This window comes from Fringilla coelebs (assembly GCF_963513975.1).
Source record: "Fringilla coelebs genome assembly, chromosome: 16".
NCBI lineage: Eukaryota > Metazoa > Chordata > Aves > Passeriformes > Fringillidae > Fringilla > Fringilla coelebs.
Window position 1 is genome coordinate 3332921 of NC_140042.1, and position 26983 is coordinate 3359903.

The window sequence follows — 26983 nt, forward strand, 5'->3', positions numbered from 1 at the left end:
CTGCATGTTCAGGGGCTCGTATCGCTGGTGTCTCGTGCATGGCACAGAGTCAAAGCGGCTCCGGTGCCTCGGGTGTCACTGGAGCTGCCCCGGCAGGCAGGGGAGGAGGTGGCAAAGATTTACACTGTCAGCACTCCGGCTCGCAGCTGTTTGCAGCCATAAATGTGTGCATGAGGAATAGCTGCGGCTGTGCCTCACCGAGCTGCATGGGGCAGAGATGGGGAGGTGTGTGCTGGAGGGGGAGCCCTGAAAGTCTTCCCTGGGATTCTGCTGCTTCTGCAGGGAGAGGATGAGGGATGCACCGATGGTGGTAAGCACAGGCAGCTGTGTGGTGTCTGTCTTGCTGGTGGTGGGAAGGTACTCACTGTGCTTGGACCTTCCCTGCTTTCCTCCCTCCCTCCTGCCGGGGAGGACCTAAGCGTTTATCCAGCTGTTTGTGGCGTGGACTGTTGTCCCATTTGGCTGCCTGTGAGGCACTGCAAGCCGGACTGGGGAAGAGGTGATTGTGTTCTGGCCAAGGGCGGCTGCAGCTCCTGCTCTGTGCTGCACCCAGCAGCCCGCTGAGAGCTGGCTGCAGCCGGGCTGCAAATCTCCCTTGAGTGCCCAGAGTTCAAAACATCCCATGGAAATAAACCCAAATTCTTGTTGCTGTGTTTCTCAGCCCTGCTGGGCTCATATTGGAGGGTCCAAGGGGTCAGGCTTTATAGTTCAGGCTCTTCTGTGGCCATAGCCCCTCGCAGAGCACTGCGTGGTGCCAGCCTGACTCCTGGCAGTGTGTTCATCCATCATGGCCCAGGGAGGATGGGGAGTGATGCTGGCGGTTGGAAATATTTCATAAGTGGCAGAAATGTATAACGGGCAGATGGGGCTGATGGGGGAGACTTACTTCACTTCTCCCGGGGTGCTCGAGGCTACTGGTCTTCCGGTGCCAGGGCTGTGGCTTCTCAGACAAGGATGGCTTGTGCCCAGGGCTCAGCTTCAGGGTGTGCTTTGCAGCCAGCAGTGCACGTGGCCACCTGTTCTCCCACACCGGCTAACAGGGTTGTCCAGCTGTGCTGGACTTGATTAAAGGTCTTTTCCAACTGGAAAGCTGTCCCAAGGCATGAGCAAAGGCTTTGTGGATGCTGCTTCTCTCTGGTGTGCTGGTGCTCTTGGTTAGTTTGGAAACATGGAACCGGACTGGGAGAGTGAATTCCCCACTGGGTGGTGTCTCTGTGTTGCTCCCACTTGCTGCCCTTCACCCTTCGTGGGTGTCCAAGTGAGCTGTCCCCTCCGTAGCATGTTGGCAGCATGGGGATGCTGAAGGTGCCAGCCAGTCACCTGCAGCTGAGGAGGGGTGGAGCAGCCTTCCCAGTGCTGGCACACACCCGTGTCACCTCAGGCGTGTAGCCTGGCTCATTGGCCAGAGCTATGTCCATGGGGGAGATATGTTCAGTTCCAGCATGTTGAGTCCAGCATGCCCTCCTCCTGTCTGGCTCTTTCACAACCCAGGCTTGACTGACTTGTCCAGCTGGGACTGAATTTTAGGCTTGAAGTATGAGGGTCTAAGTTGGAGAAAACCCCACAGATTTAAAACTCCTGGTGACCCGTGGCAGCTCCCTTCTGCTGCAGGCGTGGCCGGCCACCTTCTTCCCCCAGCTCTGCCTGGCGGTGCTTTCTGTCAGCTCCCTCCTCAGAGGGACCTTTGGCAACCCCAGGCGGGCTGAGCACGTGGGGTCTGTTTCCCTCCCACTTCCCCCAGCGTGACCTCCGGCCTCCAGACGTTTGGTGTGTGGTTTGTGCGGTCGCTGGTATCTCATCTCCCCATCGGTCGCATCCCCTCTCGGTGGTGAGTCACCCGAGGCCGTACCTCTTCCCCTGAACCCGTGCTGTTTTGGAGAGCTGTGCGAAGATGAAGAAGATGTTTTCAAGTGGGCTGACACATCTGCACCCGCCAAGTTCCTCTAATAACAGCCCTTAGTGATTTATGTCTCAATTGTACAAAACAGATATGTTTTATAATCTTGGAGCTGGAAGGGAGGAGGACAGGTGTGTTCATCCATTGCAGCAACTGGAGCTTCACAGGGGTTGCATTTTGGCTGCTGGCTATAGGGATAAAGTGGTTTGAGGGACCATCTCTGTGTCCTGAACCCTTTTACCCTCAGAGCTGGGGCTGCTTTGGATCATGTGTGTCCCTGCTGGAATGACATAAGTTTTGGTGGTGCCTTTCCCAGGCGGTCAGAGGCTGAGCTAATGGGCACACGCATGTGTTTGGCGTGGTGTAACTTGGCAGGGAAGGGGGGGCACAGCCAGTCTGGGCTTGGCAGTGTTGCCAGCTCGCACCTCCCTGCCTGTGCTGTGGTGCCAGACCGCCTCTGGGCAAGCAGTCGGCTGGAGGAGCGTGGCTCAGCCTGCCGAGACCTGTCGGCGTGTCCCTGGGCAAAGCGGATCTTGTGCTGGTTCAGCAAACACTCTGGCCCCGGGCAGATGGAGATGGTTGTGGTTTCCCCTTTTCCCCTCCCTTTCTCCTGGCAGATGCCCACGGTTGGGGTGAGCTGTGCGTTGCTCACTGCGGTAGAATTTCTCCCCTTGGCATCGCTTTCTGGCACAGAGATCCAAGGAGGCAGCGACTCACCCGCGGCCGCCTCCTGCGAGTGCAGCTCCTCAGCGCATGGAGGAGCAGCTTCACCTCCAGGTCCTGCCCAGGGCACTGGGGCAGCAGGTTTTGGGCTCCGTGTGAGTCGTACGCCAGCAGCCTGTCAGCGTGGCTGCTGGAGGGCTGTATGGAGGAAGGGATGTTCTGGCAGTGCCTCGAGGTTGGATTTGCATTGGGTTCATCCCCAGGAAAGCTGTGGTTCGGATTCCTCCTCCCTACTCCAGCTCTGGCAGGGAAGAAGCCAGGTAAATACAGCCTGTGCAGCTTCTTCAGGCACTTTGCAAGGGGAAAAGCAATGTCACTGGTAGACCCGAGGCTGGAGTTTTAGCGGTTCTCTGGTTTTGCTGCTGGTCAGCTGCACGGTGCACCAAGTCATTGCACCTGCCTGTGCCTCAGTTTCTTTACCTGCAGAGCTTTGGAATGTGCTTTGAGCTTCTGTGCTGGGCTTATGCCTCTCCAAGGAGCAGTGCTGCTGCTGTGGGCTTCTGGAAGTTAGTGGGAAGAGCTGCCAGGTGTGAGGTGGCTTTAGTGGTTGGCTGGTGGCATCAGCTCAGTTCTGCTCCTGTTTCCCAGCTGGCATGGTGATACTGCCCTGCAAGGTTCCCAACCTGTCTATCTGAACCTGTCTCCGTCTTGGACACTTTGCATTCCTCCTCCTGCTCCTGCAGCCCTGAGCTGAGGCTGGGTCACTGTAGCAGGATGTGATGATGCTGACTGGGGAGGAAACCCCAGAACATTTTGGGCTGGGACTGAGCCTGGGCAGGATATGATGCCAAAAGCAGGGAGATGCCCTTGTAGGACCAGGGGTGTAACTGGTACCAAAATGCCTCTTTGGGTATCAGTAGCTTAAGCTGTGTGCAGGTGTCCCTGTGCCTGATGGCAGTGCTGGAGTGTGTCCCCTCCCTGGATGTGTCTCGCCATGCTCCCTGCGCCGGTGTTTCCTCCTGCTGGAGCAGCTGCAGCTGGAATTGATCCTGGCTGGGAGAAGGGGCTCATGTGGGGACATCTGTGGCTGGAGCCGCTGGGCTGCTATGGCATGGGGTGCTCCAGGGGCTTTGCCATGCTGCAGCCATGTGCTCTGCCAGATGGGACTGGTGTTCCCTTGGAAATGTGTGGCTCCTGCTCCAGATGCTGGCTCATTGCCAGCCCAGTCCTGCCGGAGCAGTGACAGTGACAGGGCTGAGGCATATATGGCGTGGAGTGGAGCTGCTCAAGCTAAGCTAAGCTGGGTCTTACGCAGCTCTCTCCAGCTCTGCAATAAGAAAAGGTGTTTGGAAATGCTTCAGCGTGGAGGTTTTGGGGTTACCAAGGAGAGGCCTGAATGTTGTGTGCACGCTTAGCGCCTTTGCACCGCTGTGCCCAGGGTTAAACAGCAGGTTTTACCTGCTGGGAATGGGCTCTGCAGTGAACTGCACGGGCACAGCAGCTCCCCTGGTCCCGCTGCTGGAGGGTTGGCGTGTTGGGTGACGCCGCTGGGATCTGTCGGGTGATGGATGCGGGCCAGGAGCTGCGCGGAGCACGGCGGCGGTGAGGCACATATGCCGGGATGCAAACATGTACGCCAAAGAGATCCTGGCTGTCTAAATAATGTGAAATATTGACTAGCTCTCACAGATGGTGCTCCACGTGCAGCTTCGGGGACTGAACTTCGCCGCCTCCCCTTGGGTTTTGGTGTGATGTTGTTTTGAGCCAGTTGGATGCTGGACTCTTGACAAACTTGTTGCCTGGTTTAGTGGGATCGTGGAATTTGGGGCAAGTTGGTTGCTAATACAGACTGAGGGGAGGAGGGTTGCAGAGGGCTCCTTCAGATTCTCCTGATGGCTTTAACTCAGTTTATAAATTATGGCATGGACTGGGATGCTGATTCTGGTGGAGGGTTGGGTTTGTAGTGTCGCATGGGTGTCGTTTGGTGGCAGTGTTGGAGAGGAATTGCTGCCTGTGGCCAGTAGTGTGTGTTATTGCCACTATTATGGTGATTGTATTCACTGAGGAAATGCTGATGAGGACGATTTGCATGAGGGTGTTGCTGGGGACCCAGTGTCCAGGACCTTCAGACCACTGGCAGCAGGGTCATCAGGATATGCTGCATTCATATCAGCTCCTGGATGGTTGTCACACTTTCTCTGTTTTGCTTTCCCCTGGGATAAGATGCTGAGTTTGATACGTGAAACTATGCTTTTTGTGAGCTACTCTGGAGGATGCTCTTGTGTTTTCCCAAAGCCTGTACTCAGGACTGGGCACCTGCAGTGGGAGTGAGCTGTGTTGGCAAAGCTGTGCTGGCAAGAAGGTCTTATCATGGCTCTGGAAGCACGCTGGGGAGTGCCCTCAGCCACAGGTCTCTGTACTTGTGATAAAACATCTTATCAGCCAGGTGGTTTGGTCACGGAGCCCTCAGGTGTCAGGCTCTGCTCAGGAAGCAGCATGCTCCATTTGCTGCAGAGTTGGAGCCCCGGGTCGAGCTGGGGGACCTGCAGGGGGGGGTCAGTACCTGAAGCGGGATCCCTGAGCTGGGGTCCCTGCCCTGGGCTGTGTGTGCTGTGTGTCACCGCCTGTGTCCCCGCTGCCACCGCCGCTCCTGGCGTGCGAGGGACCGACAGCCACAACAGTCTGTGCTCCCGCGGGGCTCGTTCCAAGGCAGCGTGCTGCTTGGGATAAAACATGTTTCCCTCTTCTGTTTCCCATTTTCTGCAGGCTTTTCCCATCTGCCTAACGGTCTCTACCCATCGTACATTCCCCTGAGTCACCTCGAACCTCCCAGTGCCGGCAGTCCTCTCCTGGCCCAGCTGGGACAGCACAGCCTCTTTGAGTCACAGAAAGGTGAGTCTGGGACCCTGTGTGCCCTTCCCATCGGTCACCCCAGGGTGCTTACCCTGTCCTTTGGGCTTGTTTGGCTGCTGGAGCTGCTGGATACTGGAGTGTTGGGGATGAAGAGCAGGAACTGCCTTGGGTGGTCAGCCAGGGATGTTTCCTGGGCTGAGTGCTACCAAGGTTTTGGATGTGGCTGTCCTGTCGGAAAGCTGGCTGGGTCCCTCCTTGAAGCCTCGGTGTGCATGAGACAGGACATCCCACATGGGGGAACCTGCTTGGTCCCCTTTGCCCTTGGCATTTTTGTTTAAGACATCCTTGAAATCTGTTCTTTCCTCGTTTGCTACCTCTTGCCTGTCTCTGCGTAGGACTGAAGGGTTTGAAAGCCTGTGATAATTTTGGTTGCTTTTACTCTGCAGATGGATTCTACCTGTCCAGCCATGCAGGCCAGTCCGCTTTGCACCCGCAGCCTCCCCTCTCAAGGACCGTGGGCAGCCACACGTCGAGCACTTTGCTCCGGGAAAAGGACCTTGGGCAGCTGCACAAGAGCTCGAAAGAAGGCCTGAAAGACCCCGGGGGGAAGGAGCGGGCATGCCGGAGCGATCTGCCCCTGCCCTTTGCCAAGAAGGAGAGCAAACCGAAGGAGGAGCCCCGACCCCGCAGCGTGGTCGACCTCACACAGGACACCAAGCCCGACAGTGACCGGAAAGTGAGTGTGGTGGAGAAGGCGGTGAAGGTCGGCGAGCGTCTCTCGCCGTTCCTGGCTGAGCACATGCCAAATCGGGGCGCAGGCAGCGGGGAACCCAAGTCCAAGAACCCGCTGCAGAGCTCTTCCCTCAGCAACTGCAACGGTGGCGGGGACCCCATGCTGAAGGTCCTGGGTGCCGAGCAGGACCGCTGTGCCAAGGATCCAGCTCGGCACGATGAGAACATGAGGCCTTCTGCGCACGCCCACGCGGAGCGGCTGAAGCGGGGGGAGCCCCTCCTGCCCTCCGTGGGCGCTTTGCACATCTCCTGTAGCTGTCCATCCCCACACCCCTCGCAGACGGGGAAGATGACGCCAGCCACAACATTCCCTCCGCAGCCCGTCCATTCCAGCATGTACACCATCTTCCCACCGGCCAAGGAGCTGGGGAGGGAGCACAAAGTAATCGCCCCCACCTTCGTGCCTTCGGTCGAAGCCTACGACGAGAGGAGCGGGCCCATCCAAATCGCCTCCCAGGCCCGTGACAACAAGGGGAAGGACAAGGACCTTGGCAAGGTGGGGGTGCTGCAGTCACCCACGGAGCGGTGCCTTGCAGATGCCTCCCGCACACTCTTGTCCCAGGACTTTTCTTGTCACAGTGATGCCAAAAGGATGGAGGTTCTGAGAGAGAAGGGTTCGGTGATCAGGACAAACTCCATGGCACTGAAGAGACAGGTCACTTCAGAGCCCTTCCTCAACCGACCGGGGCTGGGCTCTCCGGAGAGCAGGGAGTTCCTGGCCTCCAAGGATTTGCTGAAGCCGAGTCCGGAGGCAGAGCATCGCCCCTGCGAGCGGGACCGCTTCCAGCGATCCAGCTCCAAAGAAGCAGCAAAGGTCTACGGCACTTTGGACTCTTCCCGGCAGCACCTGGACCACGGTCAGCTGAAACCGCCCGAGCAGAAGTGGAAGCCCTTTGAGATGGGCAACTTTGCCACCACGCAGATGGCGGTGCTGGCCGCGCAGCACAACCACGTCAGCCGGGTGGAGGAGGAAGCCAAGAAGGTCTACCTTGACCCCAGCGGTTTGCCGCGGTCCTCGGTGGTGGGCTCGCGGGGCGCCGCGGATGTCCTGCACCCTGCCTCGCACGGCGAGGGCTCGGCCATGCAGAGCCTCATCAAGTACAGCGGCAGCTTTGCCAAGGAGACGGCGTCCCGGCAGAGCTGCGGCAAGAAGAGCCCCTTTGGGGGTTTGGGCAACGTGAAGTTGGACTCTGCACAGCTGGGAGCCTCCAAGGTGCAGCAGCTGCTGCTGCAGCAGCCTGCGAAGCAGCTAAAGAGGGACCCTGAGAGACCCGAGAGTGCCAAATCCTTCGGCCGTGAGAGCATCGGCTCCCAGGGCGAGGTGGAGGTGAGGCACTTGCCTGTAGGCATTGCTGTGGCTGTGGCCCGGCAGAAGGACAATAACAGCAGCAGCAGCAGCAGCAGCAAACTGGGGCCCAGCTTGGCAGACCGGGATCGCTCGCTGTCTCTCAGCAGCATCAAAGGTAAGTTCCCTAGGGCTTGTCTCAGGGCTTCCCTGGAGGATCTGTTCCCTGGGAAGAGCAGCCACCCAGTGCAGGCTGTGTGCCATGAACTGAGTTTGGCATCTTCAGCTGCGTTTCCCTCCCTTGCCAGCCAAGGACGTGTTGTAAACCGCAGTGGGAAGCAAAACCCCTTGTTCAAGAGGCAGTCAGTCCCCTGTCCCCACTTCCATCCTCTTTGAGGACAATCCTGCTCCATGAGTTTATCTGTTAGCAAAGGGAGTGACAGAGAAACCTCTCAAACCACCTTTGTGCTGGTGTTGTAATCTCATGATTTTGATTTAAGCCGTGGTGCTGGCAGGAGGGGGATGGCACCAGAGAGATTTTGGTTCTCTGCTTAACTTGTATAGCAAGATAACACCCGGGGGCTGCCTGGCACGGGGCTCTGGTGTGCCAAGGAGCGATGCCAAAGCCAGCGGCTGGCGAGCAATGCTCAGCTTTCCAATTTTAGCCCTTGCCTTCCCCATTTTTCTGCCTTTGCCCCCCTCTCCCAAACTTCAGTGGCAAGAAGCAGTTTCCCTCAGGGGCAGCGGCCCCTCTCCCCATTCCCATCGCCTCCCAGTGCCCTCCCCACAGCCGGGAGCCGGCCGAGGACCTCGTGGGCAGCACAGGGAGCTGTTTGTTCAGCCGTTCAATCGTCCCAGACGCTCCCAGCTTGCGTTAAATGTAATTTACTGAGCCGAACTAAAAGGCTGCAAACAAGGGTTGAATTCTGGCAGGCCTCTGGGCTCGTTGCTAAGTGATGCAGTTGGCTTTCAGACAGAAAACAAGACTGCTTTTCTCCTCCTCTCGCCCCCCAAATGTTGCCCCCCCTTTGTGTGCCAGGAGATATTCGTCTAATAACATTAGCTTGCTTGCGCTGAGTGGACGGTGCTTGAATGTTTAGACCTTTTAAGAAGGAGAAAGCAGGCTTTAGTTGGCTAATCTGTAGTATTTGGCAAGTAAAATGCAAGTATTTAGTACCGGGCATTGGTTGTCAAGGGAACGGACCTAAGCCTTTCCTCCATGCATAACTGATTGAATTTTTCTATGCAGTCCGTGCGTCATGTTCATATATATAGACAGAATGATCATTCACTGTCTGGACAATCATCGTTCTGTCCAGAAAAGGGACTGTCCTGTTGGTGGGATGGAGGATGGGCGGGAATTGGAGGTTTCTTCGGTGTTTGTGTTTGGATGGGGGGGTGAAAAAAAGATGATAAGCTCGTCTAGAAATAATGGAGCACAAGGAGTGTAGATGGGAGAGGGAGGAGTGATGGTAAAATAACAAAATAACGTGTTTCTAATGAAAGGCTGGGGGAGGGGGTCTACTCACCTTCTGCCAAGGAAGGAAGGGAGGCTGTGAGCTCTCCAAGGAATTGCTCCATATTGCTGACACCAAAGAGACAGCTGGGCATTGATTAGAGGAAAGAAATAGGAAAAGGGGCTCCAAAGGGGAAAAACCTGCGTCAGGGTGTGGAAAGGGAATGCTGGCAGAGTGGCAGTGGAAGATGTTTGGGCTCCAGAGGGATTTGTGAGCCCCCGTGCTGTGGAGGTTGGGGAGTAAAAATGAGCAGCAGAGGCTGTGTGGGGCATCACTCAGTGAGTCAAGGAGGGGCTGGTTAAGGTTGGCTGGGCTGCACGTGGTGTCCTGGCAGTCTGTGAGGGAGATGTGGTGACCCTGGAAAGTCCTTTGGGAGGGAGAGCTGTGTGCCAGGTTTTAAAGCATCTTTGTTTTCTGCCTGGAGCCCGTGGAAGGAGCCTTGGGGAAAGGAGCTGGGAGAGATGTTGTCTTTTTCCTGGATTCCTTCTGACAGTAAAAGCTGAGGGAATTGGAGACTTGACAGCAAAAAACCCATGGGCTGTCCAGGTTTGTGGAAATACACACTAGAGCTCTCCTTGAAAAGACTGCCTGTCAGCAGAATAGACTTGATGTTCCAAGATGTTTTCCCATGTGCCAAACCATATTCAGACAGGAGAGTGAGGACCCTGGGAAGGGCTGCTGGGGTGCAGTCCTGTGAGGCTGAGTGCGCTCTGCAAGCAGGGCTGGGATTTAGGAGTGCATCGTATCACCAAAGCATAGTGCAGAGAGGGGCAACAGGGAATTGTGTGAAAAATGAGCATGCAAGAAAGAAGCTAAGGAAAAAACTAGGGAAAAGCAAGCTTAAAATGAGGCAGCTGGAGTGAAGATCTTGGATAAAGGGAATGGTGGCCCCAATACCTGGTGCTGGCAGAGCCAAGCGAGGCTCTGCTGATCGCTCCTGTGAAGGTGCCTCCTAACCTCTCGCCGATGCAGCTGCTGCCATGCCAGGCTGTATTTGCAAGAACTGTGCTGATTGTGGACAAGTGGTTTCTCCAGCCAAACATGCAGCCCCCCTTTTTGGATTCCTGCCCTCATCTGCCATATGTGTCCCTGCCTCATCAGACCCTTTCTTGTTGCGTGTCTCGAGGGGGATGCAGATTCCTGCTAATGGTTGAATTGTGGAGTGGAGCGTGCTGGTTTTGTGAGGGTTTGTATTGTTGGTTCTGCCTGTTACAGAGGGACAGGGATTCAGAGCATACTCAGTGCTCCCAGACAAGATCAGAATATGCTTCAGAAAGTGCAGAGATAAAATCCTTCCCTTCTCTGAGAAATGCTAAGCAGGACGATGTGGTTTGAGGCAGGATTTAGCTGCATCTCGGCTCTTGTTGGGATGGGAAATCTGCCACTGTCCTTCAGCACAGTGATCTATTTGATCCTGTTGCTCCCAGGCTGGTGGCTGTGCTGTCCTGGGAGACCAACCTGGCATGGCAAGTAGTCCCTTGATGTCTTGGAGACATGACCCTCAAAAGCACTTGGGTGCTACCAGAAGAATATTGCTTTAGTGAGAATATCTTGATCATACAGAGAGCCTTGCCTGGTCTTTCAGGATTTGAACCTGGAACATCTTTGGGGACACTGATGTTTGGCTGTAGTGGCTCTCAGGTACTCTGGTCCATGCCCAGAGGAGAGGGGACAGCTTCCTCCAGGCCATTTCTCTCGTTTGATGGTGCTGGGTTGTCTCTTAGGGCACGGACGCTCCGAGGATGACTGTGGGGACGAGAGGAGCCGCCACCGGGACAGCCACCTTCTGGCAGGGCGCTTGGAGCGGGATCAGGAGAAGCTGCTCAGGTGAGGATTGGAAGGAGGTGAGATCTTTTGCCATAGTGTCACAAGCTGAGCTCAGGGACAACCAGTCCAGAGAGGAGACAGGGTTGCATCCATCCTGGTGTAGGTACCAAACTTGCTGGTATGCAGGGGATGCTGAGTAGGGTACATGGGGCTGTAGGCAGATCCTAAGTTCTCAGCAGAGCAATCCTAACAGACAGCTGTAAATGCATGCCTGCTCCAAAGGGCTGGAGAGATGGAGTGTTTTATTCTAGACGTGACACCTCCCTCACAGCTCTCCTTGAGTGACTGACCCTGGTTTGCAAACACTGGTTCTGCAGGCTGGTCTGTACTCCTGGGCTCCTCCATCACTTGGACCCTCTCTCACTGTCTCTCTCTTGCCTCTCCATCCCCAGAGAAAGCAAGGAGCTGGCAGATTTTGCCCGAATACACCCCTCCAGCTGTGCCACCAACGGTTTGAACTCCAACCTGATGGTGACAGGAGGCCCAGCCCTGGCGGGCTCCGGGCGCTGGTCTGCAGACCCCGCTTCGCACTTGGCAGCCCACCCCTGGCTCCCCAGGACAGGGAGCCCCTCCATGTGGCTGGCTGGCCATCCCTACGGTGAGTGCCCTGAGAGGGAGCAGTGTCCAGAGGGTGTTCACACCAGTGAAATCCAGGGAAAAGTGTTGCTGCAGCCCAGAGAGGCTGTTTGATGAGCTCAGGGAAAAGGGAAGGAGGCGTTTCGGAGCTTCTCGTGTGGGTAGGAGCTGTCTGCACCTCTTGAGTTGTGACCTCCCTGTTTTTTCTTCCAGGACTTGGTCACCCTTCCCTGCACCAGGGCATGACTCCAGGCTTCCCCCCTGCCATGGGGGGAGCTCTCCCCTCTGCCTACCAGTTTGCCAGAGACCCACAGTCAGGGCAGCTTGTTGTGATCCCCAGCGAGCACTTGCCACACTTTGGTAAGGACGTGAGCTTGTGCCTAAGGACCGTTCTTTGACAGCTGTAGGGAAAACAGACTTTGGAGAGGGCCAGAGAGGAGCATACCTACCTGTGGGGACCAGCAGCCACAGCTGTAGGGTGGATGTGAGTGGGCCTCTCCTTAGGTGTGTTTTGGAGATGGAAACATGTAATCTTTAGCAGTGGCTCTTCATCCCCTGCAGGACCTTGCAGAGTTTGAGTCCTTGGTTAGGAGAATCTATTCATAGGCTCAGACATGGAAATCAAAGCAAGGTCTGGAGAGCAAAGCAAGTCCAGTACCCCTAGGGCATAGGGGTGGTGGGACTGGGGCTGCAGAGGGGAACACAGCACGCTTTCCCCTCTGGTTTCTGGTTGTATTTCTGCAAAGCCCAGTGTTTGGCATACACTCAGGGACTGTAGAGACCGTTGCCTTGAGTGATCCTGGTGATCCTTTATCCATCCTTGCCCTGCTGCCTCCCTGACTGCATCTCTGCTCATTCCACAGCAGAGCTGATGGACCGGGCACCCCCTCTGTGGCCTGCTATGTACCCCCCAACCAGGAGCTCCCTGCAGCATGCCCACCAGCTCCAGCTGCTCTCCCATCAGCAGCTGCTGCGGCAGCACGAGCTGTACATCCTGCAGCAGCAAGCAGCCCACGCCATGGAGCTGCAGAGGAGTGCCCAGCTCGTGGTATGTTTTCAAGAACTTCTTGTTTGGCCATGAAACGAACCTGAAGTTGGAGTGTCTGGGGAGAAAATGCAGCTGTGCCTGTGTGGCAAGTGTGTCTCAAGGGTATGGATGCATTGAGTGATTCTGCTCTGGTCTCTGGGATATGAAGCATTTGGTGTATCCTGCAGTTAGAGTGGGTTTTGGAGGGGTTTGGTGTAGAGCCTTTGAGCAGTGCTGTTAGAAGAGCTCCCCAACAGCAGCAGTGCGAGCTGGATTCCTTCCCATGGGATGTCTCTATGTAGTTGAGTGGTTTCATCCCTGGTCACCTCCAAGCAAACCTCCTGAGAGAGGTCACACTGGCTCCTGGAGAGAGATCCCATTCATGAAAAGGTTTTGGAAGTCATGAGCTTTCATTTGGGTGTTTTACACCCATTCATTTTTATAGTGGTCCTCTGGTTTTCAGGCTTCATTTTACTTGTGGGCTAGAGGCTTGGAAATAGAAATGGTTTTCTTTGGATGCAAATGAAAGCTGAGACATCCTTCTCATGATTCCTGGAGCTGAGAATTTGTGACTAAGCTATTGTGTAGATCAGTGTCACCCTCCATCAGATTGGTCTTCAAATGGTCTTGCACTAGGGGACATGTGTTTTATTCCGCTGCCTATTTGATAAGACCTTGTTTTGGTCTTGCTTGGTGGTTGGTCAGTGCCACTTTCCAGATGTTGTGCTGAGTTTGGCTCTGTTCTTGTTGCAGGAGAGGTTGAAGGCAAACGAGCAGCGTGTGGATATGGAAGAGAAAGTGACAAAACGGAGCCTGGACAGTGCCAAATCAGGCCTTTCCTCCTCTGCCCCGGGACTGGTGCACCGAAAACCACCTGTGCTGTCTCCCAGCGCCTCCACGTCCTACAGCAAGGCTGTGAGTCCACCTCCCCTCTCTCCCAGGGCCTCACCCGTGTCTGTGCTCAAAGCTGAGGTGATCCAAAAGATGGAGGAGCCACCTTCGCAGCCAGCCTACTCCTACCCCGCCACCCCCAGCTCCCATCCTTCCAGCCCACCCCCTGCCTCTCCACCCCCTGCCCCTGCCATCCCTCCAAAGGAAGAGGCGCCCGAGACCGTGGAGAAGAAAGACCTGGAGCTGGAAAAAGAGGCTGCTGGTCCATATCAGGCCTTGTTCCCAGGTAAGAGAGCCCTGCTTTGGCAGAGTGAGTCCCGTTGTGTTTGTGCCTGCCTCCCTTTTTCTCCTTGGCTCTTTCCTGCTTCTGTCCCTTCCCCTAGGGAAAGCCACATAGCTCCTCTAAAAAGGCAGGGGAGAGGGAAAGGAGCAGGGCTGGTGTGATGGGCTGAGATTGATGCCTGGGTGCCTGGGGCTGTAACCTCTCTTCCTCCCTTGGGCTGAGCCTGGGTTGGTTCTTCCAGGGCTGGAGTCCCAGCGGGAGACGATGCAGGAGGCAGATCTCTCTGCAGTTGCATGAAAGTGCTGGAAAGGTGCAGAAGGGACCTCTGGGGTGCTGTCTGTGGCAGCTTGGTCAGGGGAGAGCTGCCCGAAGCAGCTATTGCTTGAGAACAGGAAGAAACCAGAGATGATGGAAGCAAAGGGAACCAGCTCTATGCCTTAGTGAGAGAGAAGGTGCTTTGGAGACCCAGCCATTACACAGTCTGTCCTTTCTGATATCTTGCAGAGATCCCCCCTGGATACCCATTCCAGTCCCTGCCTCCCTCCTTTGGAAGACACTATCCCTACCTCCTCCAGCCCCCCGCAGCCTCTGATGCGGATGGCCTGGCTCCTGACGTCCCGCTGCCTGCTGAAGGCTCTGAGCACATGAACCTTTCCTCAGAGGTCAAGCCCATCCACCTGTCTCCGTCCAAAATCCTAGAGCCCATCCAAGCAGCAGCAGAAGAGGAATCCTTGGAAGAGAGGGTGAAATCAGAGGTGCAAATGGAGGAAAGCCAAGAAAGCATCTGTGAGCAGGACATGGGGACTCTGAATGTCACCACCTCTGCAGCCGTCCCAGTGCAGAACGTGGACAATTGCAATCTCCTGTTGCACCAGGGCGAAGCCCTGGGAGCTATGGAGCAGGACCAGGAAGACCTTCAGAGCTGCCCACCTCCTTACCAGGTTGTGGCCTGTCCTGCAGAAGCAGAGGCTGAGGCAGAGAGCGGGAGTGGAGCAGAAACCTGCTCCATGCACATGGACTATGATGGTTTGCTCGTGCATGCGGAGAGCGAGCCCCCGGAGATGGACTTAACGCCCCAGCGGGAGGAGGCCTCTGTGGCCATGGATCTGCAGAGTGCTGAAGTGCCCCGGGCGAGGGAGTTTCCCAGCCTGCCTCCTGAGGAGGGAGAGCAGGGGCCAGAGATCCCTTCCTACACAGAAGAGGCAATCACTTGCCAAATCCCAGATCTGGACATCAAGCCGGGTGACCCACTGGCTGGGATGAATGCTTTGGTGGCTGCTACAGAAATGCCTCAGGCTTGTTCCTTGTTGACTACCACCACTGTCACTCCACCCCAGATGAAGGTGGAGGTGTTAACTGACCAGAGCCTGGAGCACTCCTTCCTGCAAGGGATCACTTTGCTGAGTGAAATTGCAGAGATGGAGCTGGAGAAACGGAAGCAAGAAATGCAAAGTAAGTTGTGAGTGGGGAGTCTGGTCAACTCTGGACCATGCTGGGTCTCGCATCTTATGGTACCCGTGCTCTCCATGCGGGCAGAGGAGCAGAGTCGCAGGTGGGATCTCCTCAGGCAGGAGAGCAAGGAGAGCATTGCTCTGAGTTGCAGGAGTGGCTGGTACTTCAGATGGGGTTGGAGCAGAGTTTTTGTTGCAGCAGGCTGAGCTACGTGTGGCTTTTGTGCTGCTCTCCCTTCCAAAGGCCCTCGCCATGTCTAGACAGTTCGCGGTATGCGTAGCGGAAACGGAGCCCCAGTTGCTGAGAGCTGCCAGGGTAACACCCTTCTGGCAGGCACTGAGTCCACAGTCTGTTGGGGTTTGGCACCAGAGGCCCCAGTAGCTCCAGATGATGCTTTCCAAGAGCTTGGCAGGTCCTGAAAAGAATCTCACCTTCCAGTAACTTCCTGAGGTGAGAATTGATGGGAACTGCCAGTTACACCATGGCTGAGTACAACAGGAGATCTCAAGTGGGGGCCAAGGGTGGCTGGGGGGCTCCTTGAGCAGCCAGAGTCAAGAAAGGGCCATCAGCCCCTCCTTGTGCCTGCTGGAGTAGCAATCTTGGAATGTAGAGATTCTCTAGGGGTTTTTTTCTGCCCTTCTCAGCAGGTCCAGAGAGTTTCCCTGTCCGGCCAACGCTGGAGAGTTTGCTGGCTGCCAGCACCCACATGCTCATGGAAGTGCTTTCCACCCCCTTTATGGAAAGTCTGAAAACCATCCGGCTGCCTCGAGAGCTGAATCCCAACAAAAAGTACAGCTGGATGCAGAAGAAAGATGAACCAGTAAGTAGCTCTTAGTGTGGCTGAGCCTGGAAAGCCCCAGTGCACCCGCTCACACAGCTCACTGTCCCAGCCCCAGTCTGGGGGCTCATGCTGGCTCTGCTGCCCCTCTGCATTCAGCAGAATGAGCTGGCTGTTCCCTCATGTCACATTCCTGGCTGCACAGGAGTCAGTGGGCTGAAGTTTAGATTCTTCCCTTGTTTGTTAGTCAAGGTTCAGCAGGACCCTCGTCAGCCCTGGAAGTGGTGTTTTAATGTGAAACCAGAAGAACCAGTGTGTTAATGTTTTGGCCGGAGGATAAATAAAAATAGTGGCAGCAGGGTTTTTCCTTGTTTGTTTTTAATTTGCTGGCCCTTCCCTGTGGAAGAGACCGATAAATTATTTTGTACAGAGCAAGTAAATATTCCAAAACAGGATATATTGTGATCTGTCTTTTTAAACAAGGTAAAAGAGCATCTTATCCTGCAGGTTCTTTTCCAGGGTTGCAGTCCCTCTGAGCTGATGCCATCCTGTGCATAAGCCACAGAACATCTTTGCTTTGCTGGTTTTGGGGAAGGGGTCTCTGCTCCTCTCTCAGCACAAAGGGCTTTCTGCCAGGCTGCACACCTTGGCCATTGCCAGGGGGGCACCCAGTGTGCACCCCCTGAGCGTGCCCTGACACTCTGTTGCCTCCCCACCCCAGATGTACTCCATCAAATCGGCCATTGAGAACATGGATGCGATGGAGCTGGACTACAGGATGAGGCTGGCCGAGCTGCAGCGGCGCTACAAGGAGAAGCAGCGGGAGCTGGTGAAGCTGCAGCGCCGCAGGGACTCCGAGTAAGTCACAGGCTGCTCACCCAAGTCTTGGTTTTTTCCAGCTGGGCATTGCCTCTCGGCCCGGGAGAGAAAACTGCCCTCCATCCCTCCCTGCCTCCTCTCCTCTCCTCCTGGTACATCCCGGCAGAGCTTTGCACAGCACACTCCTAGGCTATGTGACACGACAACCTGGTAACTGGTGACTGCAGCTGGGAGACTGTGTTAGAGACAACCTTGGCTTCAGCAGCTCAGTTTAGCAGTTTGGTGGCAGGCGAAGGTTCTGGGTTGGCTCCCGTTCTTGCTTGCTTTCTTTTAATTATTTTCCCTTTTTCTTCTTTTTTGGATTTATTTTCTTTATTTTTTCCCTGTTTGTTTTGCTTTTCGGTTGCAAAATTTGCTTTTGCTTTTTTTTTTCCTTTGGCTTTTTTTTTTGTTTTGTTTGTTTTTGGTTTTTTTTTGTTGCCTTGGTTAACAGTGAAGCGTATGGTTTTTTTAAAGGGAAAAGCATGACGAGAAAAGTAGAAGCTTGGCGAGAAGAGGCCCTGGAAGGCCCAGGAAGAGGAAACTTGGATCAAGCGCTCTGTCACCCATTAAGGAGAGAGGGAAGAGTGACAGCAAGAGTGGAAAGTAAGGCTGGAATCTGGGGAAGATGGGAACATGGCAGGGTCACTGTGCCAGGGTCTGACTTGGGGAGAGCATCTCGGATGCAGCGGGGGCTCGCTGTGTTGGCAGGCTGGCTAACGTGAGTGTGTCCTTATGAATGCAGTGCCAGTGTCCTCCCTCCCCGCAGGCAGAGCACCTGGCTGCTGTTGGGTGCAGGTAGGACAGGTGGAGTTGAGCAGCTGTGAGGTGAGATGGCTGGCAGGCAGCTGGAGGTGAGGTTTTGGAGTTGGGCAGTGTGTCCTCGTGTGCTTTCAGGAGAGCAGATGGTGCAGTCAGGTGCTGTAGAGCCAGTTGTGGGGATGTTGATGTCGAAACTGGGAAGGACAGGGCTGTTCCAGGCTATCTACTTTGGAGGACCATTCTGCTGTGTTTCTTCTGTCTTCCTCTCTGTTCCCTGAATCAGTGGGAGTTGGTTTTGCCTGACATCCCTCTTTCAAGCATCTGGATTATCCTCTACTCTGTTTTTTTCTCTTTTGCAAGTCCAGCTGCTCTTGTTTGGGTCTCACCATTGTTGGCCATCTACCCTACCATAGATGGCCTCTCCAGTGGGAAGGCATTTCCAAGCTGCTCCATATTTCTGCAAATGTCCTTTTCAAGACTGCAAATCAGAGTCAGGTGCCCAGCTCCCACTGACCAACGCTTCTGAAAATCTGTCCTCTTGGTGGCTCTGTGTTTTGCTCTTTGTGTTTGGGTGGCTGGCCAGGCTGCAGGCATCCGGAGGCAGCTGGAGTTGTGCATGTGTGGGTGTGTGACAGCGTTGTGTGTGCACGTCCCTGGATCACAGGAATGCTGGAGCAGGCTGCTCTGGGAGATTGAGGTGCACCCTCAGCCAGTGTCCAGGGCCTGAGGTGTTGGTTTAGCTCTTTGTGCAGGTCAGCAGGGAGGACAGAGGGAGGGAAAATGCCTGGAAGCTGAGGAGACTGCCCTGTGTCAGTGGCTTTGTGGCCTGACCAGCAGGCTTAGGGTGAAGGAGGCAGCATATGAGAGCTTGAAATGGAAGCTTGGTAAGAATCTTGAGGTGTTGAGTGATCATCCATCAAATAGTTACTGGAGACAGCTGGGGAGCCGGGAAAGATGTGCTTATAGTCTCACCTACTTTATTTTTTATTTTATTTTCTTATTTGTTTACCCTCTCCTTTCCCCCCAAATCCCAAAGCAAATCCACATGTATGTATGATGTAGATCACAAATGCCTTTCACAAAGGGCCCAACTTGGAGTCTGGAGAGAGCCAGTCCTTGCAGTGCCTTTGTCCCTCCCTGTCACCCCACGTGGCACTTCCTTGCCACCTCCTGCTCAAACCAAAGCAACTAAAGTGTCTGGGCAGTGAGGCACCTCCCTGGGCCTCAAGAGTCTCTCCCTGCACCTACAGGAGCCATGGAAGTAGAAGTGGGAAAAGACCTTAAGGGCCACCTCTGCTGTCAGTCCTTCCTGTTGCTGCTCTGTACCAAATCAGGCACTTTTTGGTGGCTGTTCTCAAGACACCAAGCACTTCCTTGTAGAGACCACCTTGCAGGTCTCTCATTTCAGGCACCCTCACCTGTCCTCACGGCCAAGAGCACGCACGAAGGGCTCCTTGGCTCTCCAGTTCTGTGGAAAACCTTGTCTGAACTGCTGTCACTTCACAGTAGACTTGGCTCCTGCTGAGGATCCCCACTGTCTTGGGAGGCATTTAACCTCACTTTTGAGCTTGGTGGGGATCACAGGGAGGAAAGCCCCCCCCACCTTGACCCATCCTGTGCTTGGCTTGCAGACTGAGCAAGTCCTTGTTGCTCTCCGAAGACTCTGAGACTGGTGAGGGCATGAAGAAGAGGCACAAAGGGGCCCTCCCAGAGGAGGACGAGGATGTGGAGAGCAGCAGTGGCAAGATGAAAGGGAAGAACCCAAGCTGGGAAGAGCACGATGCAGCTCCCAGCTTCTCAAATGAGGTCAGTGTCCTCATGGGGAACAGGGAGCCACGGGCCAAAAGCCCCTCTCTTTCCTGCTTTGCTGGTGTTGGCTTGGACTCCTGATCTTTCAGTGTCTGCTTTTAGTTCACATGGGTTTAGGTGCTCCTCAAGAGAGGATTGTGTGCAGTGGAGGGGCTAATGTTGGCTTACAGAGGTTGAACCTCCTTGGAAGGCAGCAGAGTCAAGTGCCTCGGAGCCAGCCAGAGCATTCAGTGCTGCCCTGGCTCTGAGTCCAGAGCAGGGCTTGTCTTACCCTTTTGAGAGAGCACAGGGGAATGGAGCACAGGGGAGAGCAAGGGAGGAATGGCAGCACAACCTTGCTATTTCAAATGCAGGGTTTTCTGCTCCTGTTGAAGCAATGAGATATTTACTGGAGCTTTAAGCTGGTGATGAAATCCAAAATGCATGCAGGCAAAGTACTGAGCTAGAGCTGCTGTTATCTAGCTGTAGCACATGTAAAATATATTTGCTTTTTTGAAGAAGCAAGAAAATACTGAAAAGGATGTAGCAGCTCTGGCTGTAGTGCAGTGGTGCTGATGCTCATGCTGAGAGGTATTTGGGTTCTTTTGGCATCCCAGCCTCTGGAGCTGGTTGATTATGTGGAAATCCGTACTTACTTGGCTGGCTCTTTGCTAAAGAAGACTTTTAATCCTTGTGATTTAGAGAAAAGCTTGTAAAACCAACCCAAACATACCCTAAAAACCAGGTGGTGTAGAGAAAAAAGAGCTCTAAAGTATGTTGTTCTATGAACATTTTTCTTTTGAAAGAACATTCAAGTTTTCCAAGTTAATCTTGCAGTTTTGTTGTGCTCAGTAAAACTGTACTGTTTGCTGACGTCTTCCTCTTCTTCCTCCCTAGAACCATGATGGGTTATGGCAGCTGGGGGGCTGACTGTCACCTTGAGGCTTTATTAACTACATGCATGAGCCAATTTGGAGGGCTAGTAAAACCCCTCAGGTCTGCCATGATATCTGCTCCATGCTCACTTTGTCTCTTCCTTTCACCTCGGCAGTTAAAGCTCAAAAAGAAGAAGGTGCCATCGGATCAGGAGCAGCTGGCCAGCAAGCTTGACAAGGCCCTGTCTCTCACCAAACAAGACAAGCTCAAATCCCCCTTCAAGTTTGCTGAGAGCTCTGGGGGAAAGCTCAAAAGCAGTGGAGGTGGCAGCAGGTACCTCCCAGCACACGAAGCTCTGCCAAGCAAGGAGGAAAAGAGCCTGGCCAAGAACCTGGGCCTGTCACTGAAAACTGCCAAGGAAGGTAAAAACAAAGTGACTGCCAAAATGAAGAAGATGGAGGTGGGGTTGAAAGTCAAAAATCAGCTCAAGGTTTCCCATTCACCAGCAATATCTGAAGTTAGCAGCTACTCCTATAGTAAGTAACCTCTTTTTTATCTCTTCTGTCTGTAGGAGGGCTTGTGGTGGGACTGAAAGGGGTCTTGCAGATGGGTTTTGTGAATGAAAAGTGACCTCCTCCTCCCAGGGACTGCTGCTGCATCTTTGGGTTGTCTGCCCAGCTTGCTGTCCAAGGGCAAGCCATGATCAGCGTGTCTCTTCCTGACCTTTGTTGTATTCATCATCAGTGGGGAAAACACTTAAAGAAGTTGACCCATGTTCTTGCTTCTGGTGGGAGTAGACACTGTCCTGCCTGTCAGAGGAGCAGGTGGAGCCTCTTCTCTAGGAGGTAGTTGATGTCAAAGTCCTTGTTGAGTCCAGTGGGCTTGGCTTTAGGATGATGCCATGGAATCTGTTGGAAAGGAGAAGCCTGCCAGTGACACTGATGTTCCTGAGCATCCTCCTGCCCTTCAGTGTCTTGGCTTGCTTCCTGGCTGGCTGTGCTGGGCCTTCCCATGGCTCTCATCAGTGCTCGTCCCCACCCCACATCAGTGTGGTTGGTGATTGTTACTTCTGAACCCAGAGTGTGCCCAAGGTGAAGGTTCCAGCAACTGACCCCTGTTACAGAAGGGAAAATCTGAATTGCTGACAATGTTGGGGAAACAGTAGAACCAAACATAGGAGAGTCTTTAACAGTTCAGGCAGACATTGGGGCAGAGTTTATGGTCTGAGACCATTGTGTAATGGTCTCAGCTCACTTGCACACACATCTTTCCCCTTGCTTGAAGCTATTTAAAGCCATGTTAAAACCTTTATGGGGTGTTTGTGTGCATAACAAATACATCTCTTGGTGCAACACTAGTTTAGAAATTTCACTAATGGGGAAGATGAGCTAGGGACTCTCCAATGGAACAAATGTTTGGCATGAAATGAGCCATTTATATGGCAAAATAGGAGTCATTGTGTCCACTGGACTTGAACACAGCCTTTGGCTTATTGTGCTGTACACACCACCAACAGTTCTGTTCTTGAGTGTGCTTTACTCCCAAGGACAGACACGTGTCCCCTGAACTGTGGGCTCTGGAGCTAATGGGAAGAGAAAGGACGGGCTGTTGGTGGAGCTAAAGCCTTGGCTCGTGGCAGAGGGAGCTTTTACAGCGCCTTCACACTTGGCACTGTGGTTTCATGAATAAAAACTGCCTCCCAGACCTAAGAGAGCTTCTATCTGACCGCTGTCCAGTGAGTCTCCTGGTGTGGGAGTGTTCCCCTTTGTCACTCAGGTCTCAGCTCAGGATTGTTGCGACTGAGGAAGCAGCTCAGCTTGGGTTTTTCAGCTGTGTGCAGGTTCAAGGGAAGGGCCTCAGCCTGTCATTTGGTCACTCAGGCATGGTGAATTTGGGGAGGCAGGTTGAGCATATGGCAGCACCTCCTATGATTGCTGGGCTGCTCATGTGGAGAAGGAGAAGCAGGACTGGCGCCAAGTCCTTCTGCTTCCTGACCAGGATTGTCTACCTGGAGTCCTGAAAACTTCGGGCACAGATCCAAAGGGCAAACTGAGCATCTTACTCCCACAAATTTTAAGAAAAGTCAGGTGTCCAAAATAATTTGCGTGTTTAGGCTTCAAGCTTGCTAAACTTGCCATTCTTTGTGTCTTCCTCTCCACGAGCTAGTGCAGTGGAGCTGGGGAGTGATGCCACAATGTCTGTAATGTTGGGGAGCTGAGGGCATGTCCACAAACGGGGAGGTGACAATGTACACCCACTTCTATTGCATCCAGGGGTACCAGATGCCAGAGGGGATGGCTGGATAACTTCTCACCACCCACAAGGTTTAGCAGCTTCGTAAAGCCACGCTCCACAGACCAAGGAGCAGCTTGGTCCCTGCTCCTTTGCGGCGTACGCTGTGGAGCAGCTGGGGCAGCACGTTTGGAGTGAGAGGTTTGGAGTTAGACATCCTGCCTTCTTGGCAGCTGGGCTTGCTCCAACCACACGTGTTGAAAACCCTCTGCGAGAGCTGGTTCATGTAGAAAAGGAGATTCAGGCCCAGAGTGTTGAATATCACCATAGCCAAGGCAAATTCAGGTTGATGGCCCGGTTGTTGACAGTGCTGGTGCCTTCAGTGGACATTTTCATAGTGGAAATGTTTGCTTCTTTTTTCTGCTGCCAAGCTAAAAACGCTCCTTGGATCTTAAGGGAGGACAAGGAGGTGGAGAACGTCCGTTTGTCATGGAAAGAAGGCATTTCTGTGTTTGTTGAGCTCAAGGCTTATGATGGAGCACCTGGGCAGGGGTGGACAGTGGTGGCACCAGAACCCCCCAGAACCCCCATTTGGTGATAACGCTCTTCCCACCCGCTTTGACCACAGATACGGACTCGGAGGAGGAGGAGGAGGGATCCCTGAGGGACGAGTGGCCGGCGCAGCCCCCGTCCGCCGCCAAGCCGCGGCCGCCCGGCCTGTACAGCTCGGCGGCCAGGAAGGGCGGCCGGGCGGCCGGCGGCCCCAGGGCGGCCCCGCGCAGCGCGGCGGCGGCCGGGCGGCCGCTGAGGCCCAAGGCGGCGGCGGGGCGGAAGCAGCCCTTCTGCCTGCTGCTGAGGGAGGCCGAGGCGGGATCTTCCTTCAGCGACTCCTCGGAGGACTCGTTCGATCAAGGTTATTAATTTATAGCGAACGCACGCCCAGGCGCAGGCCGTGCCGTGTGGGAGCGGGGCAGGGCTGAGGGGCCTGGCGGGCCGGGGTCAGCCATTTTGATGGTCGGAGCCAGGGCGGCCATCTTTGTCCTTGGCAGCGTAGCCTGCTTTATCACCCCAACGGTTATTTTTGATCCTTTTTGTATCTGTATCATTGTGATATTTTTACTGGCTGGCTCTTTTAGAGCTTTTATATCGACTGGGTTTTAGTGTCCGCCTCTCCCTGCTTTCCTGTTCCCTTCCTCCCTTCAGTTTTAACCTCACTTCCTTCCTTGCTGCCGCCACCACCATTATATTATTATTATTACTATTATTATTATTTTAATTATTATTATTTTATTTTGGCATGAGCCTTGTCCAAGTTTGAAAGGAGCTTTTTTAATTACTTTCCTCCTTTTCCCCCTTTTTTCCCTCCTTTATTATTTTCCCCTTCTTTTTCTTTTTCCCTCTCCTGTTTCTTTCCCCCCCCATTTTTTCCTTCCTTTTTCCTTTTTTCTTTTATTCCCCCTTCTTTTTGTTTTTGCTCTCCCCCCCCCCTTTTTTTTTTTATTTTTTTATTACCGGGGTACTGTTGTGTGGCCGTGTGACTTGATGTTTGTACTGCGATTTGGTTTACCAAGCTTTATTAAACATACCGAGTTCATTTTTAACTAAACCTGTGTACCTTGTCTCTCTTGCTGTGTCTCTTATCAGGCGATTAGGTTGCTGCTTCACTCCATCCTGCTCTGCATCCCCCTCCTGCTCCCACTCCCCATCCGTAGAACTGGAATTAACCTAGTCTGGGGTACTCTCTATTATTCAAATATCCCTGCTGCCTTTGTCCAGATAAAGCCTAGGCTTCCCCCTTTCCCCTCAACCCCTTTAAGTTAATTTTTTTTTTTTTTTGTTCACCCATTTTTAGTTTTCTCTTTCTCAGTTTGTTTGCTGATAGACTCGCTCCAGGCAGGCACATAAAACATGGAGGCACTGACTCCTTGTTGCTGCTGCAGGAGGGTGCAGGGTGTATTTAATAGCCAGAAATTTTTCTTTTTAATTTTTTAAAATGTAAACATCGAGTTTTTGTGTCTCTTTTTGGGTGGTAGGTTTTTTTTTTTTTTCAAATGCCTAGACATAACCCACGGTGCTCAAGGATGTGGCAATTACTGCATTAAATTTGACTCTCCAGTTTCCCTCCCTCACCCTCAACCCAATTTTTTTCTTGCAGCTTTTTCTTTTTTTTTTTTGTCAGACTGTCATTAGTTCTTCAGTGGGAAAAGAGATTACTTGAGACTTTTCCTCCAGAGACACAAGGGGTTTCTGTTTTAGAGCACACTCATTAAATAATAATCATGGGGAAAGGTCATTTTAATGAGCCCTCAGCTCCCGAAAGAAACTAGCTCGGCTGGGCTGAATGCAAAGCAAGAGCATCCCCAGTTGTTACCTAAGTTACATGGCAGAGCTGGATGTAGCCCAGCAAAAGCCTTTTAGTGTTTTACACTGCTCAGGGCTGTTAATTGAAAAACAGGGCTGGATAGTTTGGCTTTTGTTTTGGTTTTTATTTTTTTATTTTCTGAGTTTTTTTAATGTTAATTTCCTCCGTGCACCTGTTTTGTTTTTTTTCTTCCTTCCAAATCCAACCTCCAAAGAAAGATAATTAAAGCTAAAAATAAAAAAAAGAAAAGAAAGAAAAGAAAATTATCAAACATGGCAGAAAGATACAGAATGTTGATTTGTTTTGATGTGGCTCTGGGCTGGACCCACCAATGCATTTCCAAGAAAACTCAAAAGAGAAATACAAGTGTCAAAAAAAAAAAAAAAAATTGTTCTTTAGAGAACCCAAAAGTTGTGGGGATAGTGAATTTTATGTAAGGCTGAGATTGCCACATTTCCATGAAGAGTCTGCGTTAACTTCCATTCTTCCCTTCCTTGTTCCTTCCCGCATCTTTTCTTTGTTTGTTTTGCTGCTGTTGGAAATTTTGAGGATATCAATCCCTTTTAGGTGCCAAGTTCTTGAGGGGGGTTTTGGGTTTGCTTTTTGGTTTTGCTCCAGGTAAGCAGAGAGGTAACTTGTCCCTTTGTTTATTTTTCAAGTAACCTGTCTGCTTTATTAAAAGAAATAAACTAAAAATCCCAGTTTTATGGGATAAAATCTGGGGAGGGGAGGGGGTTTGGGAGGAGGTTGGGGAATCTGGAATAAATGGGGAAATGCATTGTAAATTCCATTGGGGTGTCATTTAATGGTGGGGAAACCAAAGATGCAAAACCCCCTGGGGTGGGAGGTGGGTATGGAGAGGGAGGCGGGAAGGGATCCTTGGTTACAATTTGGGGTTTTTTACCTGCAAATGATTTTTTTTTTGTTTGGTTTTTTTTTTTTTTTTTTTTTTTTTTTTTTGGTCAGAATCATTTCTTGAAGGGATATTTGGGTAATAGGGTTTCTGATGGCTTTCCCTGAATACTAAACCGATTAATAACCTCAGCTTTTCTAGAAGTGCTCGCTTTCTCCTTGCAGCTGCTTGACCAACCCTTTCACCCCTGCCCCTATCCATGATGCTTTGAATGTCTGTGTCGGTCTCTTGCATTTGCTCTCACGCTGCACTAAAGAAGCAAAGTGGTTGGCTGGTTGTAGGGCAGACACTTCTCAGCGAGGGTCACTAGCCATGAACCTGAACCTTGACCATTGTTATGTAGGTAGGCAAAATAACTTTTCTTTATGTCATCTGTCAGCCTCAGACGTTTCGATGTTGCCTCCATGAATTATGACACGTAGCTCTTTGCATTCTCTTGGTTATTTTAATTTTGAAAATGATTGCTGTCCGCTTTCAACTTTCCTCTGTCCACGAAGAGTCTCACATGGAAGGTTTGCACGTGTGTGTGTGTCTGAGGACTCCAGAAATGCTTTGCTTTTGGAGAGCCCCTTAGCCCAGCCAGAGCGAGGATTTGCAGATGAGTCCAAGATGCAAACCTTAAAGGTTTCTGGACCATGGTGCAGAAATGTCCCCATGTCAGGGATATTGTCTTGCCCTGGCTCTGCAGTGTCTGTGTCACAGGTGGGATTAGCTGCAGGAAGACCTGTTTTCTGTCCTCTGGTTAGACGTAGATGAGGGGGGGACGCTCTGCTTTCTTACAGACCAAACGTCATGTTGCCATTCTGATAAGAGGCAGAGCTTGTGGTTTTTAATCCAGTGACCTTGGAGAGGAAACTTAATGTGGGCTAAAGCCCATCAGGATAGGTAATTCTTTAACCTTTCTGCAACCACAGACCCATAAGTCTTCCTCCTCCATACTCTGTTTTCCTTAAAAATTTAGTACCTTATTCTCTGTTCTCATTTTCCTGACTTGGAGGATGATTTTACCCCAGTTAAAAAAAACCAAAAAAAACCCCCAAAAAACCCCCAAAAAACACAATCCAGTGATGAGTAACCAATTCCTTACACATTCCCATGTGATAGTTGTAATATTTTAAAATTTTTCATAAGCACTTCTGGAGTCAACAGCACAGCACCTGTGGAGGGGAAGAATCTTCCAATGATGAGAATTGGCTTATCTGGAAAAAAAAAAGTACAATCTTAAATTGGACACTCAAAAATAAGTAACCTCCAGAATTTGGACAGATTACAGAAATCAGATGTTAATGACCCAGTAGCTGTCTAAAGTCTGCCTGTACTTAGCCTGCTTTGTATGCTGTAGACCTGCTTG

The 26983-nt window shown here is 52.6% G+C and overlaps 1 protein-coding gene across 5 annotated transcripts in view; it reads left to right on the forward strand.

The window, feature by feature from the left end:
* The window catches only part of TNRC18 (trinucleotide repeat containing 18), a 56776-nt gene that overhangs the window by 13464 nt on the left and 16329 nt on the right, over positions 1-26983 (forward strand). The window contains exons 3-16 of one of the 5 annotated variants that reach the window (XM_084216733.1): positions 5327-5452; positions 5860-7668; positions 10732-10834; positions 11227-11432; positions 11624-11770; positions 12274-12458; positions 13191-13614; positions 14116-15063; positions 15708-15883; positions 16563-16699; positions 17177-17305; positions 19093-19267; positions 20301-20661; positions 22986-23270. In XM_084216733.1, coding sequence (XP_084072859.1) covers positions 5327-5452; positions 5860-7668; positions 10732-10834; positions 11227-11432; positions 11624-11770; positions 12274-12458; positions 13191-13614; positions 14116-15063; positions 15708-15883; positions 16563-16699; positions 17177-17305; positions 19093-19267; positions 20301-20661; positions 22986-23270 — 5211 coding nt within the window. The remainder of the gene's footprint in view (positions 1-5326; positions 5453-5859; positions 7669-10731; positions 10835-11226; positions 11433-11623; positions 11771-12273; positions 12459-13190; positions 13615-14115; positions 15064-15707; positions 15884-16562; positions 16700-17176; positions 17306-19092; positions 19268-20300; positions 20662-22985; positions 23271-26983) is intronic. The other 4 variants (XM_084216734.1, XM_084216735.1, XM_084216737.1 and 1 more) reach the window with 4 other exon arrangements.